Here is a 21,099-nt window from a genome sequence, read left to right as displayed (position 1 = left end):
TTCACGCTTCATTATCCTGTCTTAATAAAGCTTACAAGGCAAAAAATCTTGAAAGAAAAAAAATGAATGTGTTTCATCTCGCCCCATGTGCGCTCCTTTACAGATCTGGAGAAGATTAAAGCTTACATTGATTCCTTCCGTTACGGAGCTCCACCCCACGGCGGCGGCGGCATCGGTAAACCCCGCGTCCACCTCAATACGACATGTAATGCGCCCTGTAACGTATCGATTGGTTTTGAATAACCCTTGTCTGGTCGTCTTCCTCAGGTCTGGAGAGAGTCTGCATGCTGTACCTCGGCCTCCACAACGTCCGGCAGACCTCCATGTTCCCACGCGACCCTAAACGCCTGACGCCCTGAGACGTTCGGCTCGCCGTGAAGCCGGGGCACACAGGACTAACACACAAACACTGGTGAAAGGAAACCGTACTAACACTGTCCTGGAAGGGAGGAAAATAAGAAGAAGCTTGTGCCACCAATTCCACTTAATGTGCTACTTTGATTAAGCGTTGACTAAATAATCAGGTGAAATAAAGTTTATTGGTTTGTCTAATTGTCTTAACCACAGTTACTAATGACAAAAGGCAGTTTAGGGTGATTTAAGGACGTAGCAGCACAAATTGCTGTTTACTAACCCATGATTTATGTTTGTTTTCTATGGATGTGGTAAAGATGAGTTCCTTTTGATCAACACAAACTGGAGCTTTGGATGTGGTCTCCAGCCGTATGCCTGTCATTGCAGGAGTTTTACATAAACCGGTGACTTTATAGGTCACGATAACAATAATGATCAACATAAATAAACATTTTTTTAAACTTGTCTCATTGTGTAACCTGCATTACTATATACAGTTCTACAAGATCAAATAATCATAGTCTTTCGATATTCACAGTTGCTCATATAAAAGGCTTTAGTCCATCTACGTTCATAGTGTTGATTAGTCAAAGTGCTCTAGTGTTTTTATAATATCTGAGACGCGCAGGTTATTTACACCTCAACGATATAATAAATAAGAACAAGTCCCGTTTAAGTGTGACGTGTCCAGGAGTCATTCGGTCGCCGCTCCACTGATTTGGAGGATAAAGAGGAAAATGTTGACCACGTCGATGTAAAGGGACAGTGCTCCGTAGACGTACTCCTCTGGGCTTATGGCTTGCTCCCGGTTCCCAATCAAAAGCTGCGTGTTGTACACCAAAAACTAAACCAGGGAAAGAAAGACAGAAGTGTAAAGTAAGTTCAAATGTGACGGGTCAACAATACTGCAGAGATGGCATGTGGGAGGTGGGTTTCCCAAGTTGCTCAGTTTTGCAAAGGCCTTCATCTGATACAGAAGGTTTCAATGACACTAAACATAAATCTAAAACTGAGAGCTCCCTCTGGTGGAATGTGAGGTCTTCTACAGTTGTAATATTTAATTTAAGTGCATTTCATCCACATTTATGTCCTCATTTGTGCGAGTTCTTATTTAGAACTGCAGTACCTCTTCAGGCCCAATTTACACATGAAAAATGTATTATTGACCTGATTTAGATCCAAATTGTGTTAAGTTTGAGAGCCACAGCAGTAGTGAATGTCGTATGAAAAGACTTTTAAAATGAGACCTTTGCACAGGCCCCCATTGCTGGGCTAGAAAATTGGCATAATGTGACTCTGCTTTCATTCTAGCAGTCATGTAAGATTTTAATTGGAATAAATACCAAAGTGTTTATGTAAATGCAAAAATCTGTTTGGTAGAAAACTTTACTTTTCTTTCATCCTTTTTTTCCTCTTCTCTCTGTCACATTTGATGATCCAAAACATATATTTAGCATATCGGGGGAACAAGGAACAGATTTCCCATTGTTTTGACCAATTATGTCCATAACCTTTCAATGTCAGTGTAGACTCACCAGTGTGTAAATGATGGCTCCGATTGCAGCATACAGCATGTGCAGCCATGGGATCTGTGGAGTGACATGAGAAAGACAGGTTTTATTCCCACCCACCCCGCTGCGCTCCCAAAGATGAGAGGGAATAAATTAAAGTCAAATCCACAGTCTTACGTATTGAAATGTCAGAACGACTGCAGTAACAATCCCTATGATTGTGAGCAGGATGGCTGAAATAGAGAGGAGCCCGCCGCAGGAGGTGAAGTCCACCTGTGATGAGAAATTAACACCATGAAAGTGCAGCTCCAGACTAGCGGGAGAAAGTCCAGGTAATTTATATGGTAACAAGAGGATGTGGCGGATAGCAAGCACAAAATGCTCCTTCATCTGCTGTGCATGGGTTTCAGAGTGATGAACAATTTGCACCGTTGCCATAGCAATTAACCGTTCACAACAAAGACTTTTAAATGGAGAAAAGTGCTCAAAATGACGCGTATAATCAAGAAGCTGAAACCCATGACTACTTTGGACATAGGTTTTTCTGCAAAAATAATATTCCAATAAAATCTGATTCATCTAATGGCATTGTTTACAGTAAGTCCAAAGTTATAAATATGTTTGTATGAAGAGGAACTTGAGGTGAAATGCATCAACAAGAACTAAACTTGGTCTGAACCAGAAATATATCATCAATGAATGATACATTTTAAGACATTTTAGAGGTTTTGTTTCCATTATAACTCAACATCAGGGTGTTCATTACATTAGAGTTATTTTTAGTAGGGCAGGGTAGTCATTATGTCGATTTATCAGTCAATGGTTTCTTAGTTGTGCAAATTTACAAAAACAAAGAAAAGAGAAATGTGTGAACTGGAGTTCTGGGAGTAACTGGACAGGTTAATCTGCTTTCGTACATCTCTATACATAGTTTGTGTGTGAGATCCTAAACGTTTGAAGAGCTTTTGCCAGTGCCATATCACGTCCCCTTTTTGTCAATTAATCGATGCCATGTCTTAAGTCAACCAAGAATATCTGTGAATAATTCATTCACATAATGAAAGAGAGCAGGGAGCTGTCACGGTAATTTGATGAAAAAAGACCATTTGAAACTGAAAATTTAACTTTCTCATGCGGGGTTACATCAGTCAGGGCCAAGTTGGATTCACTTCTTATTCTGAAATGTGATGAATATTTAAAGTGTCTCGTTGGCCCATTGTAACTCGAGACAAAGGAGTTCTTTTTCACCAACAACAAAACAGGCACCCGATTGAGCCGTGAGTTACTGAACAGCAAAACGCAAACGAAAATGCTTTTAATCTCATGTTGGTGACTACCTTGGTTTGGAAGCAGAAGATTGTCACTGCCACACAGACGATGGCCGTTATTATCATGGCAATAAACACTGCTTTGGTATCGTAAAAGCTGGAATAAAGGAGAGACAAAATGCATCTTTAGACTCTGGGGGAAATCACCTGTACTATGAGATTTTGGAGGACAAACAGACCTTGCAATGCTCCCAGCCATGTACGACAACGCCACAGTCTGAAACGTCAAACTACTTTGTCAATGGCAAATTCTAAATGCTGCCTTTAAGTCAACTTTGACATGTGCTTTTTACAATCTCAGTTACAGCATGTACTTACAAACACCCCCAATAAGACAAAGTTCCATGGAAAACGCCGCCTTAAATTAATTTTCCAATACACAATGTTAACGTTGTCCAAATCAATATGTGTCATTTTGAGATGATTTTATTTATTGTTCATTCTTACCTTGGCTCTTTGCAGCAGACTAATATGCAATAAACAACAAAATATATCACTCTGAACAAAAAAAAAAAAAGATACATTAGTTATTTTTGGATTGAAATTCTCTCGTGTCATTACTGATCTGTAACTTACAAAGAAGCATAATAGATGCCAGGGTAGTTTATGACGAACATCTTCACCGGTTCACTGTCAGGAGAATAACAGATCACAGTCATACGTGTTTATTAATGCATGAAAAATAATCACCAGAGAAATGATACTTACACAAATGTAAAAATGGCTACAACTGAAAATGTGACGGAAAGTTGTGCCGCCAATATTAGGTACACCTGCCCATAAAAGTCAAAAAGAAAACATTAACGTCACCGTCTTGCAATGAACTGCAAATAAACAGTTTTGATTACCTTCCTGATAAACGCGTGCCTCACTGAAGTGCTCTCGAACTGGTTACTTAAGAAATCATCCATGTCGCCTGTAAGATTAAGCTCGATTACCACAAGGCCACGGTTAAGAGCCTTGAAGGACATTCTATCGAGTGGTCTCCCCCCCCCACTGCACCCACGTCTCCACAACTTTTCTGTTAATATGGACAATAACTGAACGTTTTACAGTAAAATACTTGATATGATTGAGTATATTTAATTTTGTTACTCAAATCACTTCAGAAACACGACATAAATGTAATAACCATCTGTCTACACAAATACCCTATAATAGTATCAAATAAAAATGGTAATGAATTATTAGTTCATACCGGAGTTGGAAGGAGGCACTCCAGCAGAAAGTGTAGGTATTGCCCCAGATGGACCAAAGCCAGGTCCCATCCAGGCTCCTGGAGGTGGATAGGCCCCTGTTTGGCCCCAGCTGACGTGGGAGCCTCCGTACATGGGACCAGGGGTGTAGGATGGAGGAGGAGGGAGCGGTCCAGTCTGCTGTGAGGCTTCTGGGAGGTTGGCATCTTTAGGCTGGGCCACGGCGTCTTCATATGGTGGAGGGTTGTCGTCTTTGGGCATCGTTACTGGACCACCTTAAACAGAGCACGACAACTGCACAGTTATCATCAATAATACAATATATACAAGAAATCAAACCACTTTAGTTATCAATTTATCAAGATCTATTTGTAGAGCACCATTCATACAAAATGTAACTTAAAGTGCCTTAAAGCCATAAAACAAAATAAATAATTAAAATACAAAGAATAAAACCATAAATGGTCACATTGAAATTCTCTGTCATATACTAAAAAGGGCTGTATTGAGCTTAGACTTAAACCTGGCCTGAGTAGAGGCCTGTCTCACGACCTCAGGAAGGCTGCTCCAGACTTGAGCTGCATAAAGCTGAAACGCTGATTCCTGGTCAGTCCTTATTATATTGCTGAAACAAGCTCCTTTGTTAACTTTTTGTTCGACGACAATGGCAATAAAACTTTTCTGATTCTGAGGATCCTCATTTTTCCTAACATTTTTACCCAGATCTTGTTACGAACATTTATTAAATTCATAGAGCAAAGTTACCTCCTTAATACACTAAGCCATATAAACTTACATTTGCATCGCATTGCAATAGGCAGTGCTTCCTAAATGGTATAAAATAATGGATTCATATGGTTCACCACCTGCGATAACATTTGTTAAGTAACATACTTTATAGTATTATTAGTATTATTATTATTCATTCATTTTCTACCGCTTGTTCCCGTTCAGGGTCGTGAGTGACTGGAGCCTGTCCCAGTGACTTTGGGCCTTAGGCGGGGTACTCCCTGGACAGGGACTCGTTGCAGGGTCAACACAGAGACATAGACATTACAGACATTCACTCTCACATATATTCACTAGGGCCAATTTACAATTGCCAATTTAACCTCACACATGCATGTGTTTGGACGGTGGGAGGAGCCAGAGAACCCAGAGAGAACCCACAGTAACACGGGGAGAACACGCTAACAGCTCTGCCACCATGCACCCTATTATTATTATTACCTTAATACCTTAAAAACATAAATTCTCACTGTGAGTGCTTGCCTCTCCTCATCAGGTTCTTTGTAAATTGTTTCCATAGACAAAGACAAGTTTAATGTGCCATACTGTGGAACATTCTTGGTCAGGCATGTCCAAACTATGACTAAGGCTAAAGAAACACTTTTTACAGCATTTTAAAAATGTGTCTGAATGCATGATTTACAGAGACTACAGCACATTGTGCCTCAGCTGAGCGGGTGATCGGCTGCAGACTTCCATCTCTGCAGGACCTGTACGTCTCCAGGGCTCTGGGACGAGCAGGACGGATCACAGCTGACCCTTCTCACCCTGGACATGGACTACTTGAGCCACGCCCCTCAGGCAGGAGGCCACTGTCCATCCGGACCAGAACCTCCACCTCAAGAACAGTTTCTTTCTCTCGGTTGTTGGACTCATGAACACTTCTTAAACACTGTCACTTTAACCGTAGTTTAATCATCAACCACTCACTGCACTGTTCACTTCTGCTCTACATCTGTAAATTCAACTGTATATTTTGTGTACATACTAAGTCTATCTTTATCTTATTTGTAAATGTAATTTATTTTTCTTTAATGCATGCCTTATTTGATATATCTTGCTTTTATTATTGTTGTATGTTGCATTGAATCACCAAAGCAGGTCCAAGCCTGTGACTCTTGTTCACTGAAAATAAACCTTTTCTGATTCTAATTCTGAATTTAAGCATGAAATGTATTGACTATAGTTTGTGGCTCTGCTTTGTATTTTTTTAGTCCCTCAATGAAAAAAGGTTTGGATCGCTTGTTCTAGGAGAAGTAATAACATCATATCCACCAGAAAAGTCGCTTTAATTAAGCTAATTTCTCATTTCACTGTTTACATGTTTATCTTGTCTCTAGTCTACTCATCAGATCTCTCCATCCTTGTCTTGTACCATGTCTTCTCTCTGACAAACATAATGCATTGCAGACATTTAAAGTCATATTTGTCCTTACCTGGTGGTTCTAGCCCTCGATGGGAGCCGTGTGTCCTCTGTCTTCTCTGCTTTGTTTGCAGTTGAACCGGAGCTAGTGCTGTAACAGGATCTGCTCAGTGACACTCACACTGTTTCTAGTGTTTCCCACAGAAGGTCTGCCTGTCCTGCCTACCTTTAATATTAGGCCATGAAAATAAGCCTATTGATGATGTTTAAAACTATGACTATTACAGATGTTTTGTCAATAGACAGTAGGGCAATAATTTATACTTTTCTAATAGAAGTCATTTATATTTTAGCCTTTAATCAATCATACTAATGAATGCCTAAAAGTAAAAATGTCCTCATATTATTATAGTGTGTCCTTGAACTGTTGGGGATACACCTCATCATTTCATTTTCATATATTAATACCAAATACAAATGTAGGTCAACTGTAAAAGTGACACATTAGGTTATTTTTAAGAATTTGACTGCATTTTATGTGTGTAATGTTTTGTAAAGGCCATATTTCCTGTCATAACAATAAATATCCAGTAACATAAGGTAAGCTGGAAACTGCAACAACCTTTTTTATTTTATTTTTAAATAAAGTAAATATATGGATAGTCGTGCCCCATTGTTAAACATATTTTGAATAACTGTTTATTTATTGAACTTTTAAACTAAAATTGTATGAAATAAAATCCCAATACATTTCTAAGATCCAAGACCTTAATTAATTGTACACAACTCAATTTGACGTAATTGCTCTTTTTGACATGTTTATATAGTTTATAGTTTATAGCGCGTGGCCACAGTTTCCGCTGCACGTTTCCGCCTACGTCATCACGCAGGCGTCTGGCCATGGCGCTTCCTGAATGGTTGACAACATTCGCAGCCTCCGCATCCCTCTTTTTTCTCTTGTGTTTATGCCTTCGTTTTCGCCGTAAGCTTCAAGTGACCGGGAGGAAACACCTGCACAACATCATGGCTCGCACAGAGAAGCCGCTCTTCCGAATAGCGTGAGTAGGTTTGGAACAGAATGTGGGTTTATTGCCACCACGTTTAGCGACACAAACACAGATTTAGTGAATTGCGTGGGTTGGCGGCTCAGATTAGGCTGCAACGTGTGATTATGACCTTAGTTTGCGTGTGTTTTACCTGCACAATCACTGTCTTCTATATAATAACATAAACAGGTTATTCTGTAAGACGTGTAGACGACAAGTGCCATGATTTAAAGTGCATATGACAGATTCTCGTGTTTTTCTGATTATTACTTTGCTTTGGTGGGGTTATTCCTGTGGTTGGTGTTTATTATAGTTTTACATCAGTCAAGTTACAATTTGTCAAAAAGAAGAAGAAAAGTTGAGAATTACAGGAGCTGAGTTGGTTCTAAAACAGGGATCCTCTGTCTACGTCATTGATAAGCGACATTCCATCAGAAACGCAGAGACAATTTACACTCAATTAACATTTTTTTAGTGTTATAGGGTAGTACTATTATTCCGATCATTCAAATTGTGTAATTTATATGGATTTAGCCCTTGTTTACAATATTGTTGCTAGGTAACTGTTGTGGAATTTAGGCCGCTGTCCCTCGTCCTGCTGATTTATATAATGTCCCACTTTTTCATTGTATAAAAAGTGACATTTACAAAGAAAAAATGGTAATTGTTTCGTTTAGGTTTTTGTGGTTGGAATATTTTGGCAGCTATTACTTCCCAGTCTCTCAATAAGGAAGTATTATGATTAATAACAACTCAAAATCATATGGTGCTATTGTAGTTATCATCCATGAGCTAAAATTTCCCAAATCCACTATCTTACATGTGTTTATTTTATTTCTGTCCCTGCTAAGTAAACATAGTAATTCGGTGTAATCCCTCATGGACTTACCATAGAATAGTATAAATATCTGAGTTCCCGGCCTAAATTCGCTTATTGACAATGACTCTTGGATGAGAGTCGAAACGTCTATTTTTCTATACCGAGTCCAGATGACTACAACTGAAGCTTTTTCTACCACTGAAGCTTTTTCTACAACTGAATCTTTTTCTACAATAAACATAGTAACTGTAAAAGTATTGTCCGTTTCCGTTCAGGTACACGCTCTATACAAAGACCAGACTGGGCTACATGTTCTACAAGAGGCAGATGAGGAGAGCCCGGGAGAACTACCCGTCCGGACATTCCTCCACTCAGCCCATGGAGTTCAACGGTATCTAATACGCAACAGCCAAAGAATACGTCACCATCCGGAGCACGCGATGTGATATTAGTAATGACACTGCGCTCTTTCTGCAGGTATCAAAATAATACCCATCCCGGTGCTGTCCGACAACTACAGCTACCTCATCATCGACACGGCTTCAAGTCTTGCCGTGGTTGTGGATCCTGCTGACCCTCAGTCAGTCCAGGTGGGATACGGGAGAAGTCCGGTCGGTGTCGCAGAGAAAAAGCTGATGTTATGAAATGTATTACAATAGAACCAGGCCTGTCGCGATACTTACTGTGTTGACTTATCGCACGATTAATGACGTGTTTTCCTTACTTTCTTTGGTGTATGTTAACATCTCGGCTGTAGAAGAGGTTTGACTCCATAGCATATATTTATCAACAGTCGATTACATGTTGTACATTTAGTTTCTTTGTTGTTTTGTGGGTAAAAGGTGTCCTATATCGATTGACTTTAAATTGTTAATATTTTTGCATGGGTATTAAAGCTTCTGTAGTACTTCTGCTATAATGCTAGGATGTTTTTTTTCCCAAGCTTGCAGTGATTTGATTATGTAAGCTCACAAGTAGCTTTTTGTTGAATTTTGGTTGTGGGTTTCTCAACACAAAACACTGAAGGAGTGAAATGTCTGTTCTCATGTCACTTTCCAGGCAGCTCTTGAGGAGGAAGGAGTGCTGCTTGAAGCGATTCTCTGCACACACAAGCACTGGTAAGTCTTTACACACAGCACAGCAACACAAGTGCTTTGCCCTAAATAGATAACATAGTAAGTGTGTCCTCTTTCCAACTGTAGCAATTAAGGCTGCTGCTGCTTTTGCATTCAATTCACAATATGTTATAACACTTGCCAAGAATCTGGGTCCATTCACACTAGTATAGTCACAAGGGAAACCAATGCTTGTGTGACAAATGCATTTCATGGGACGAGATCATTATTTACATCTAACCCTTTTGTTGTTTGTGCTCTCTGGTGTGATAGGTCTATCTAATGGTCATGTGTGTTGCAGGGACCATAGTGGAGGAAACAAGGGGCTGAAGCGGCTCTACAGCTTGTGCCGTGTGTACGGCAGTGCAGTTGATAACGTCCCTGGTCTCACACAGTACGTCTCCTCTAACACTGTTAATATTCCACACTCACGGCTGCGGCTCCTCTGTCAGCACAAGACTTCACACCACGTTATCAAAATGAACATACCAGGCGCTGCGGACAAGCTGTGGCCGACGAGCGTGCCATGAACCAAGCGTCGCCTCATTTAATTCTGGATTGGATTAAGTCAAATTCAAGTTCACACTGTCAAAACAGCTTTTGATTATTAGGCCCGAGCCCCAGCAGGGCGGAGGGCCTATTGAACTGTCTGACCAAACATGCGGGCGCACCCGTCGCCCCTGGCAAGTACAGTGAACTAGCCCATGCCGAAAGCATGGATCATGCATACTTACTCCTGCTATGACAGAAATAGTCAACAATGAGTGAATGGGCGTAGCCCATTCACTCATTGTTGACAACAGCAGCGCGAAGCGCTGCATTCCTCCAAAAACCCTCCTGGCATTGTCCCGTACGCGAGAATCCATGCCGCAGGCATGGGCCATGCTTGTATCTGCTCAAATCAATGGAAGTCTATGGGGAGTGGGCGGGGCATCCCGACGGAATGGGGAGTGACGAGCGCGTAAGCGCTCGTAATGATGATTCCACCCCATGGCGGCATGGGGAAGGCTTAGAGCTTTCAAACGATGTATAATTTGTTGTTATAGTGGAAACGGCTATATTGTTTTTGCTAAAAATATTATTATTATTATTAGGCCCGAGCCCCAGCAGGGCGGAGGGCCTATTGCTCCCGCAACGCTGCCGAAGGCAGCGTTGCAACTGTCTGACCAAACATGCGGGCACAGCCCGCATGTTTGGTCACGCATTCCTCTCGTGAGGACAAAAAAAAAATATTATTGTGGCCACGCCCCCAGACTTACCCTATGGCCGCCATCCTCCTTTGAAAATGAAAACACGCTGCTGTGTTAGCCATTTTGTTCACGTCAAACTTTGACGAACTCCTCCTAGGGCGTTTTGCCCACCGACTTCAAAATCGGCGTACGTCCTCTGGACAAGTGGGGCATCTAAAGTTATCCAATTTTTTGAGATACCTTTTACGGTCTGTGTGCGGCGCAGCCGCAAAGTTGGACAACTTATTTTGGAATATTGCAGATCTAAAAATTGCTCCCATTTGATCAAAACGAGTCCGATCAGGACCAAATTTGAATCAGTTGTTAAACTTTCTAGTTTGGACCAGTTTAGGCTGATAAAATTGAAATGGGCGCGATAGCGCCCCCTACAGAGTGACCTTTAAATTAACATTGAAGGTCAAAAATTAGTTTTACCAAAATTGTCTAAACTTTACCCAAAATTCTATTTTGCCATCCCGATCACAAAAGCCAATCACAAAAATGCCTAAATTTTTACGGCGTAGTCGTAGCGATGACAGAAACCTCCCATGTTATCCCTATGGGAAAACCACAAAATCTCTCAAATTACCACATTTTTATGTTTTACACTTTAACGAAGTCCTCCTAGTGCGTTTTGCCCACCAACCTCAAAATCGGTGTACGTCCTCTAGACAAGTGGTGCATCTAAAGTTATCCAAATTTTAAGGATAACTTTTACGGTCTCTGTGCGACGGAGCCACAAACGTTACCCAGAATTTGGACTATTTGGCCTTCAGAGTGGCCTATAAACAATAGAGTTTTTCCAAATGACATGACATTTTGCACTAAATTCTAATTTGCCATCCTGATCATACAAGTATGAGAGCCAAAGTCATATTTTGTACGGCGTAACCGTAGCGATGACAGAAACATCCCATGTTATCCTTATGGGAAAATCGCAAAATCGCTCAAATCACCACATTTTTACGCTTCACACTTTAACGAACTCCTCCTAGGGCGATTGTCTGATCAAACTCATATTTGGGGAAAATCATCTACACAAGCGGGGCATCAAAAGTTATCCATATTTTGATTCTAAGTGCTACGGTCTCTGTGTGGCTGACCCGCAAATATATGTCACAAATGGGTAAACAGCAAAATCTCTCAAATTACCACATTTTTATGTTTTACACTTTAACAAACTCCTCCTAGTGCGTTTTGCCCACCGACTTCTAAATCGATGTACGTCCTCTAGACATGTGGGGCATCTAAAGTTATCAAAATTTTAAGGATAACTTTTACGGTTTCTGTGCGACGGAGCCACAAACGTTACCCAGAATTTGGACTATTTGGCCTTCAGAGTGGCCTATAAACAATAAAGTTTTTCCAAATAACATGACATTTTGCACTAAATTCTAAATTGCCATCCTGATCATAAAATTATGACAGCAAAAGTCATATTTTGTACGGCGTAACCGTAGCGATGACAGAAACATCCCATGTTATCCTTATGGGAAAATCGCAAAATCGCTCAAATCACCACATTTTTACGCTTCACACTTTGACAAACTCCTCCTAGGGTGATTGTCCGATCAAACTCATATTTGGGGAAAATCATCTACACAAACGGGCTATCAAAAGTTATCCATATTTTGATTTTAAGTGGTACGGTCTCTGTGCCGTGGAGCTGCAAATATACTGTCACAAATGGGAAAAACGCCAAATCCTTGAAATGTTCACATTTACGCTTCACACTTTAACAAACTCCTCCTAGTGCGTTTGGCCCACCAATCTCAAAATCGGTGTACGTCCTCTATACAAGTGGGGCATCTAAAGTTATTCAAATTTTATGGATAACATTTACGGTCTGTGTGCAGCTGAGCCGCAAACTTTTCGCAGAATTTGGACTATTTGGCCTTCAGAGTGGCCTATAAACAAGAGTTTTTCCAAATGACATGATATTTTGCACACAATTCTCTTTTGCCATCCCCAAAATAAAAGTATGGGAGCCAAAGTCATATTTGGTAAAGCGTAGCCGTAGCGATGACAGAAACATCCCATGTCATCCCTATGGGGAAACCGCAAAATCTCTAAAATGACCACATTTTTACGCTTCACACTTTAACAAACTCCTCCTAGGGCGAATACCCGATCAAGTTCATATTTGGGGAGAATCATCTACACAAGCGGGGCATCAAAAGTTATCCATATTTTGATTTTAAGTACTAGGATCTCTGTGCGGTAGAGCCGCAAATATATGTCACAAATGGGAAAAACGCCAAATCCTTGAAATGTTCACATTTATGCTTCACACATTAATGAACTCCTCTGTGGGCAATAGCTCGATCAAGCTCATATTTTGGGAAAATCATCTACACAAGCGGAGCATCAAAAGTTATCCATATTTTTATTCCAAGTGTCAGGGTCTCTGTGCGCTGGAGCCGCACATTCGACCCACATTTGTGTTCATTTGCACTGGTTAAGCACAGCTTTGTACATGTACAATGTGTCGCTGTCTTAGTTCTTAGACAATTACGTTAGCGCCATCTCTGTAAAATGCAGAGAGCAGAGTCGGAAGGCCGGCGGCCCACGAGGGCCGTTGGATGCCGCTTGCGGCTTTAATTATTATTATTTTTCTTGTTCTTCTGCTTTTTGAGCTCTAATTTGACCCCCTGAACATGCTCAAAAACTCACCAAACTTTGCCCAAAATTCAGAATCGGCGAAAAATTAAATTTTTTCTGGGCCATTTTTTTTTCCCTCAAAAAATGGCGCGACAGCGCCACCGACAAAAGTCAAAATACATTGCGCCTATGGGAGACGCCCCAAGGTCAACTTTGGCGTAAAGCTACGAAATTCGGGACACGCATTCCTCTCGTGAGGACAAAAAAAAATATTATTGTGGCCACGCCCCCAGACTTACCCTATGGCCGCCATCTTCCTTTGAAAATGAAAACACGCTGTGTTAGCCATTTTGTTCACGTCAAACTTTGACGAACTCCTCCTAGGGCGTTTTGCCCACCGACTTCAAAATCGGCGTACGTCCTCTGGACAAGTGGGGCATCTAAAGTTATCAAATTTTTTTAGATACCTTTTACGGTCTGTGTGCGGCGCAGCCGCAAAGTTGGACAACTTATTTTGGAATATTGCAGATCTAAAAATTGCTCCCATTTGATCAAAACAAATCCGATTAGGACCAAATTTGAATCAGTTGTTCAACTTTCTAGTTTGGACCAGTTTATGATGACAAAATTGAAATAGTGTGACCTTTAAATTAACATTGAAGGTCAAAAATTAGTTTTACCAAAATTTTCTAAACTTTACCCAAAATTCTATTTTGGCGTCCCGATCAAAAAAGCCAATCAGACAAATGCCTTAATTTTTACGGCGTAGTCGTAGCGATGACAGAAACATCCCATGTTATCCTTATGGGAAAATCGCAAAATCGCTCAAATCACCACATTTTTATGCTTCACACTTTAACAAACTCCTCCTAGGGCGATTGGCCGATCAAACTCATATTTGGGGAAAATCATCTACGCCAAATCCTTGAAATGTTCACATTTACGCTTCACACTTTAATGAACGCCTCTGTGGGCAATAGCTCGATCAAGCTCATATTTGGGGAAAATAATCTACACAAGCGGGGCATCAAAAGTTATCCATATTTTTATTCCAAGTGTCACGGTCTCTGTGCGCTGGAGCCGCACATTCGACCGATATTTGTGTTCATTTGCACTGGTTAAGAACAGCATTGTACATGTCCAATGTGTCGCTGTCTTAGTTCTTTGACAATGAGGGCGCGTCAGCGTCATCTCTGTAAAATGCAGAGAGCAGAGTCGGAAGGCTGGCGGCCCGCGAGGGCCGTTGGATGCCGCTTGCGGCTTTAATTCTCATTTGAATTTACACACGCACAGTTTTTGATGCTTGAGGCAACATGATAAAAATGTCTGGAATCTATTAGACAATCAGGTCATCTTTGAGGGTCACAACATGTCCTTCTCAAGTCGAGGCAAAACACTGATGCAATATTCAAAAACGTGTAAAGGAATGTGCAAGGACCTTTGTGTGATTTGCTATTTAGTTTAACTCTGAAGTGGTATTTGATGTACAAAGTTTGAGAACTAAAGGTGGATAATAGCTGTTTTGTTTTCCCCTTTAACTGTCTTTCAGCCCTCTCTCGAATAAGGACACGGTGGACGTGGGCCGGCTGCACTTCAAGGCCCTCTTCACTCCGGGCCACACCGTTGGTCACATGATCTACCTCCTCGATGGCAGAGCGGTCGGAGCCCCCTGCAGCCTCTTCTCCGGGGACCTGGTGTTTCTGTCGGGATGTGGTACGTGACGAGAGGGGAAAAAGTCTGCGAGGTGCAGCTTTTAGGTCGAAATACACAAGAATATGCAATGTTGCTGTGAATATGCATGTTTTACACTTTCATCTGTCATTTACACCATCATTTTAAACTCTATTTCGATACTCGATACCACAGTTATTGAACAAAATGCTCTTTCTCGACTGTAGTTTTCCACACAAAATGATCATAGTTCCTTTAATATTTCCATGTGATCTTGGGGTACAAACCTTTCTAAAACTATTCAAGAAAAATCCAATTTAGTCATATTAATCATTTGTTTTCCAGTATCGAAACTCGAGTCGTTTTGATTGATTAGTTTCTGAGTATCAATACATTTAACATGGCCACTTTGGGTCCATGTGCGCTGGTGTCTGAATGAGAGTGTGGAAATATTATTATTACTTTTATTATCATTTTCAGATCGGCTGTGGCTGAAGAGCATATTAGAATGAATAGAACACATCTTTCTGCCCTCCACACTGTATTAGAGAAGGACCAGGCGATAGAAAATGTTTGTGAGATGGTGGGATTACGAAACATCTCTGCGATTCTCAAAGTGACGCCATGTTTTCTTTTTCTCCGTCCTGGTGCGTTCAGGGCGAATGTTTGAAGGCACGGCCACCACGATGCTTTCATCGCTCGACACGGTCGGCTCCTTAAGTGAAGACACTCTCTTGTGGCCTGGTATGTGACACTTTCTGGACAGTTTGCTCTAAAATAAAAGACTTCTGTGTCTGATACATTCTGTTCTGTTTGCCGCGCTCAGGCCACGAGTACGCCGAGGACAACATGCTGTTTGGTGCCGAGATGGAGCCGCAGAACAGTGTCAGGGAAAACAAGTATCAGTGGGTGCTGCAGCAGAGAGGACAGAAGCTGTGCACGGTGAGAGCACACGACACACACACTGCACACACAGGACACACACTGCACACAGGACACACACTGCACACACAGGACACACACTGCACACAGGACACACACTGCACACACAGGACACACACTGCACACAGGACACACACTGCACACAGGACACACACTGCACACACAGGACACACACTGCACACAGGACACACACTGCACACAGGACACACAGGACACACACACAGGACACACACACAGGACACACACACAGGACACACACACAGGACACACACACAGGACACACACACAGGACACACACAGGACACACACTGCACACACTGCACACACACTGCACATACAGGACACACACAGGACACACACTGCACACACAGGACACACACTGCACACACAGGACACACACTGCACACACAGGACACACACTGCACACACAGGACACACACTGCACACAGGACACACACAGGACACACAGGACACACACTGCACACAGGAGACACAGGACACACACTGCACACACAGGACACACACTGCACACACAGGACACACACTGCACACACAGGACACACACTGCACACACAGGACACACACTGCACACACAGGACACACACTGCACACACAGGACACACACACAGGACACACACAGGACACACACACAGGACACACACTGCACACACAGGACACACACTGCACACACAGGACACACACTGCACACACAGGACACACACTGCACATACAGGACACACACAGGACACACACTGCACACACAGGACACACACTGCACACACAGGACACACACTGCACACACAGGACACACACTGCACACACAGGACACACACTGCACACACACTGCACACACAGGACACACACTGCACACACAGGACACACACTGCACACACAGGACACACACAGGACACACACAGGACACACACAGGACACACACTGCACACACACTGCACACACAGGACACACACTGCACACACAGGACACACACTGCACACACAGGACACACACTGCACACACAGGACACACACTGCACACACAGGACACACACTGCACACACAGGACACACAGGACACACACAGGACACACACACAGGACACACACACAGGACACACACAGGACACACACACAGGACACACACTGCACACACAGGACACACACTGCACACACACTGCACATACAGGACACACACTGCACACACACTGCACATACAGGACACACACAGGACACACACTGCACACACAGGACACACACTGCACACACAGGACACACACTGCACACACAGGACACACACTGCACACACAGGACACACACTGCACACAGGACACACACAGGACACACACAGGACACACACTGCACACACAGGACACACAGGACACACACACAGGACACACACACAGGACACACACAGGACACACACAGGACACACACACAGGACACACACACAGGACACACACACAGGACACACACACAGGACACACACACAGGACACACACTGCACACACACTGCACACACACTGCACACACAGGACACACACAGGACACACACTGCCCACACAGGACACACACAGGACACACACTGCACATACAGGACACACACAGGACACACACTGCACACACAGGACACACACTGCACACACAGGACACACACTGCTCACACAGGACACACACTGCACACACAGGACACACACTGCACACACAGGACACACACTGCACACACTGCACACACAGGACACACACTGCACACACAGGACACACACTGCACACACAGGACACACACTGCACACACAGGACACACACTGCACACACAGGACACACACTGCACACACAGGACACACACAGGACACACACTGCACACACACTGCACACACAGGACACGCACTGCACACACAGGACACACACTGCACACACAGGACACACACTGCACACACAGGACACACACAGGACACACTGCACACACACAGGACACACACTGCACACACAGGACACGCACTGCACACACAGGACACACACTGCACACACAGGACACACACTGCACACACAGGACACACACTGCACACACAGGACACACACTGCACACAGGAGACACAGGACACACACTGCACACACAGGACACACACTGCACACACAGGACACACACTGCACACACAGGACACACACTGCACACACAGGACACACACTGCACACACAGGACACACACAGGACACACTGCACACACACAGGACACACACTGCACACACACTGCACACACAGGACACGCACTGCACACACAGGACACACACTGCACACACAGGACACACACTGCACACACAGGACACACACTCCACACACAGGACACACACCCTTGGACTGGGCCTGTTTGGCATGCAGCGCTGAAAGGATTCATGATGTTTGGAGCCTTTTGTGTTGAGGCTTATCGCCGTCGACAGTCTGCGCCATGTGTGGCCGGCCTGTTCTTTTTTTAACCCGTGTAATGTATGACACTGGCTGAGGCAGAGTCGCTTCATGGAAAGAGGATTTAAAAAGAATAACTGTTCACACCAGAGAATAATATACCTAATGAAAATAAAAAAGAATGCAAACTTTATTTAACAGTAGCCTATTTCTTTAGGCTATTACTATTAAGTCTAAACGTTGCTGTGCTATAAATGCAACAGTCATATTAGAATTAGCGCTCACTTACTTTATCACACTTTTGATATACATGATGAATCACAATTCATCGCATTGCATGCTCTTTAAAATGTCTATTTTGATATTTTGAAGTATTTTCTTATTTCACAAAACTAAATAAATGACACAATTCACTAGAATTTAGGTCTCGACATTGTATTTCATGATGTGGCCACATGTTCATCATCAGGTAACATGTTTGTGTCTGATGGTGTCACATGTTCTGTTGTAGACTGGTGGAATATGTTTTATTTTCCTCACAGAGCCATATTTCCACAGGATTGTATAAACATGGAAGATGATCATTAGGAAGATGACCTAATGTAAACACAGGTTTTTCCCCTGTGTTTACATTGGGTTCATCCTGGTGAGTGACACATCATAACCGTTCTTCCAAAAAGCAGTGCTACAATTACTGCAAAAATATACAATAAATCAAAAATTATGAACTGAACGGTACAGTTTTTATTTTCATGTCAAAATCTTGTCTCGTTCTCGTGGATCTCCGTGTCGTGTCTTGTCTTCTACTCAATACAATGGCCAACGAACCAAAGTCTCAAAAAGTTGTATTATTATTTTCACACAATGAAAGAATTTAGATTGCTTAAGTTAACATTTCTTTTTAAATTTCGGGTCAAAGGGACAAACGAGTGCACACAAACATCTCCATCATCCTGAACAGATTGTTTTTGTTACTAAATACAGTGAAATTGAAACATTTTATTAGAACATCTCATTTTTTCCCCAGAGCCCTTCCACGATCGGAGAAGAGAAAGCGTACAACCCTTTCCTCAGGACCGACTCGGCCGACCTGCACCGGGCCCTGGGTCTACAGCAGCAGCAGGACGAGGACTGGACCCAGTTCCGAGCCAGAGTCTTGGAGGCGCTTCGCAAAAGAAAAGACATGTTCAACAGAAGATAATCCACCCGTTAAGACTGGGCGTCGGCTCAACCGTGAATTAACTGGACGTGGGTATAACGAAAAGTGCCAACGCACACAAAACTGCACATCTATGTTTACCTGGTGGCTTTGTTTTTCCATACTGCAGCCGACCACTAGAGGGAGCTCTTGATGTTTGTTGTTTTCTTCACATCAGCTTTTTATTTCATGCTCCTGTAGTTTAGTGACCAAAAACGTATTATTATGTTACTTATCAATACGTCGCCGTGGTTATTAGCTTTTTATTATTTATTACCTTTTACCCTTTGATCCAATGTTGCTACGGTAGAAATCAGTTTAAGTCTTTAGCAAAGGTGTTTTTTACGATTTTTCCTTTTTTATTCGAGTACAATCGGTACAACTATTAATTTACGTTTTTGCTTTAACACTTGAACTCTAAAGAAATGCACGTTATCAGAGTGAGCATATATGAGCAATAACTTTTGAGACAATCCCTTTCATAATCGGAGCACATTTTTGCACACAAGACTCTTCGTTTTGAGTATTTAATTTATCTTTTCGCCGTTTTGGTATTGAAATTGTTTATAATTTTTGCCGCACGTGAAAACGACTGAATATCCGTCTTGAGAATGATCGAAGGGGAAATTGCAACTCTAAACGAAGCTATGATCATTATCTTTGATCAAAACGGAGACACTTTTAGACATACCAAGTTCAATGTGAATTCACTTTTCGAGGTACATGAGGGAATATTGACGCTGACCGCCACGGACACGCATCGTTTTGTACTTGAAAAGATGTTTTAACTGCGACTGTGAATGAGCGAGACCATTTAGGTACTAAAATATGGCGTAACTAAGCACCGTTACGCTTTGTTTGTGCAGTGTGAACCAAAATGCAAATGGGGAAAAGCCTTTTAACATTTTGGGAATTCTATAAGGGTAGATTTGCCCCCCCGTTTTGTAACAAAGCGCCCTTGTCCCCCCCGGTGATGACTAAAATACAGCTGTCGATTTGCATCTCATTTACATGTGTTTGAGTTTCGGTCGCCTCCACGTGGGAAACGGGTCTCACTTCAGGTTACGTTTTAATGAGTCAATTTGAACGTGAACTCGTCTCGAGACGAGACGCTGTTCACAATGTCGTTTGCACGTCTTCTTTACCCCAAACATTACCCTGCTTTATCCATGTGAAAACTGTAATTACAAATGTGGGGAAATTGAATAAATTGTATATCAAATGCTGTGTCCAATCTTATGTTAAACACTATTGAAAAAAAGGTTTTATACTGTGCGTGTTCAGTGCAACAACAAAGGATAGATCTACTATATTTTATCAGCAATGTTTTGTGAAACTTTAGTTCCAAACGTACAGAGGGAGATTAGATGTTCAGAATAATGTGAGTTAGAGCTAAAACTCGTTAATTAATTTACTTTCTATTCTTAAAGGTATCTCAGTTTGACGAGGATAGACAAGAATCAAGACTGACACTGAATTCTGTACATTTACACACAGTATTTTCAAGCTTTTATTCCTCAAAGTGTAAAAATACAAAAAGACACA

At 42.2% G+C, this 21,099-nt stretch overlaps 3 protein-coding genes across 3 annotated transcripts in view; 2 read left to right on the top strand and 1 right to left on the bottom strand.

Annotated features, from left to right (window-relative positions):
* Positions 1–552, top strand: part of dars1 (aspartyl-tRNA synthetase 1) — a 43,205-nt gene extending 42,653 nt beyond the window's left edge. Inside the window, exons 17-18 of the mRNA XM_072445156.1 lie at positions 104–175; positions 268–552. Of these exons, the coding sequence (XP_072301257.1) occupies positions 104–175; positions 268–359 (164 nt within the window). The 3' untranslated portion in view covers positions 360–552. The remainder of the gene's footprint in view (positions 1–103; positions 176–267) is intronic.
* A 442-nt stretch (positions 553–994) lies between these two features.
* On the bottom strand, positions 995–6,683 carry LOC140359206 (protein lifeguard 3-like). The gene is made up of 12 exons (XM_072444071.1): positions 6,615–6,683; positions 4,392–4,664; positions 4,042–4,109; positions 3,902–3,966; positions 3,770–3,823; positions 3,641–3,691; positions 3,512–3,551; positions 3,373–3,410; positions 3,203–3,290; positions 2,043–2,138; positions 1,890–1,943; positions 995–1,198 (listed from the first exon to the last, which is right to left on the bottom strand). The coding sequence occupies exons 2-12, from the start codon at positions 4,648–4,650 to the stop codon at positions 1,049–1,051; spliced, it is 963 nt and encodes a 320-aa protein (XP_072300172.1). The 5' UTR covers positions 4,651–4,664; positions 6,615–6,683; the 3' UTR covers positions 995–1,048.
* A 756-nt stretch (positions 6,684–7,439) lies between these two features.
* pnkd (PNKD metallo-beta-lactamase domain containing) lies at positions 7,440–19,749 on the top strand. Its single transcript, XM_072445170.1, has 9 exons — positions 7,440–7,599; positions 8,683–8,798; positions 8,885–8,997; positions 9,467–9,525; positions 9,824–9,916; positions 14,902–15,065; positions 15,681–15,767; positions 15,850–15,965; positions 19,384–19,749. Exons 1-9 carry the CDS (start codon positions 7,442–7,444, stop codon positions 19,555–19,557), a joined length of 1,080 nt encoding a protein of 359 aa, XP_072301271.1. The 5' UTR covers positions 7,440–7,441; the 3' UTR covers positions 19,558–19,749.
* Positions 19,750–21,099: the final 1,350 nt, after the last annotated feature.

Source organism: Eucyclogobius newberryi, unplaced genomic scaffold (genome assembly GCF_026437365.1).
Source record: "Eucyclogobius newberryi isolate DKJ021-1_F unplaced genomic scaffold, fEucNew1.0.hap1 SCAF_14, whole genome shotgun sequence".
In the NCBI taxonomy this organism is placed as follows: domain Eukaryota; kingdom Metazoa; phylum Chordata; class Actinopteri; order Gobiiformes; family Gobiidae; genus Eucyclogobius; species Eucyclogobius newberryi.
Note: the sequence above shows the minus strand (reverse complement) of the source record. Positions and strands in the feature narration are given on the sequence as shown.

Excerpts from the sequence above, each read along its gene's own strand:
- LOC140359206 (XM_072444071.1), bottom strand. The coding sequence starts at position 4,650 with ATGCCCAAAGACGACAACCCTCCACCATATGAAGACGCCGTGGCCCAG. Across the intron at positions 3,967-4,041 it reads GGCACGCGTTTATCAGGAAG|GTGTACCTAATATTGGCGGC; the intron begins GTAATCAAAACT and ends TTTTATGGGCAG. Across the intron at positions 3,692-3,769 it reads GGCATCTATTATGCTTCTTT|AGTGATATATTTTGTTGTTT; the intron begins GTAAGTTACAGA and ends TTTTTTGTTCAG.
- pnkd (XM_072445170.1), top strand. The coding sequence starts at position 7,442 with ATGGCGCTTCCTGAATGGTTGACAACATTCGCAGCCTCCGCATCCCTC. Across the intron at positions 7,600-8,682 it reads AAGCCGCTCTTCCGAATAGC|GTACACGCTCTATACAAAGA; the intron begins GTGAGTAGGTTT and ends GTTTCCGTTCAG. Across the intron at positions 15,066-15,680 it reads GGTGTTTCTGTCGGGATGTG|GGCGAATGTTTGAAGGCACG; the intron begins GTACGTGACGAG and ends TGGTGCGTTCAG.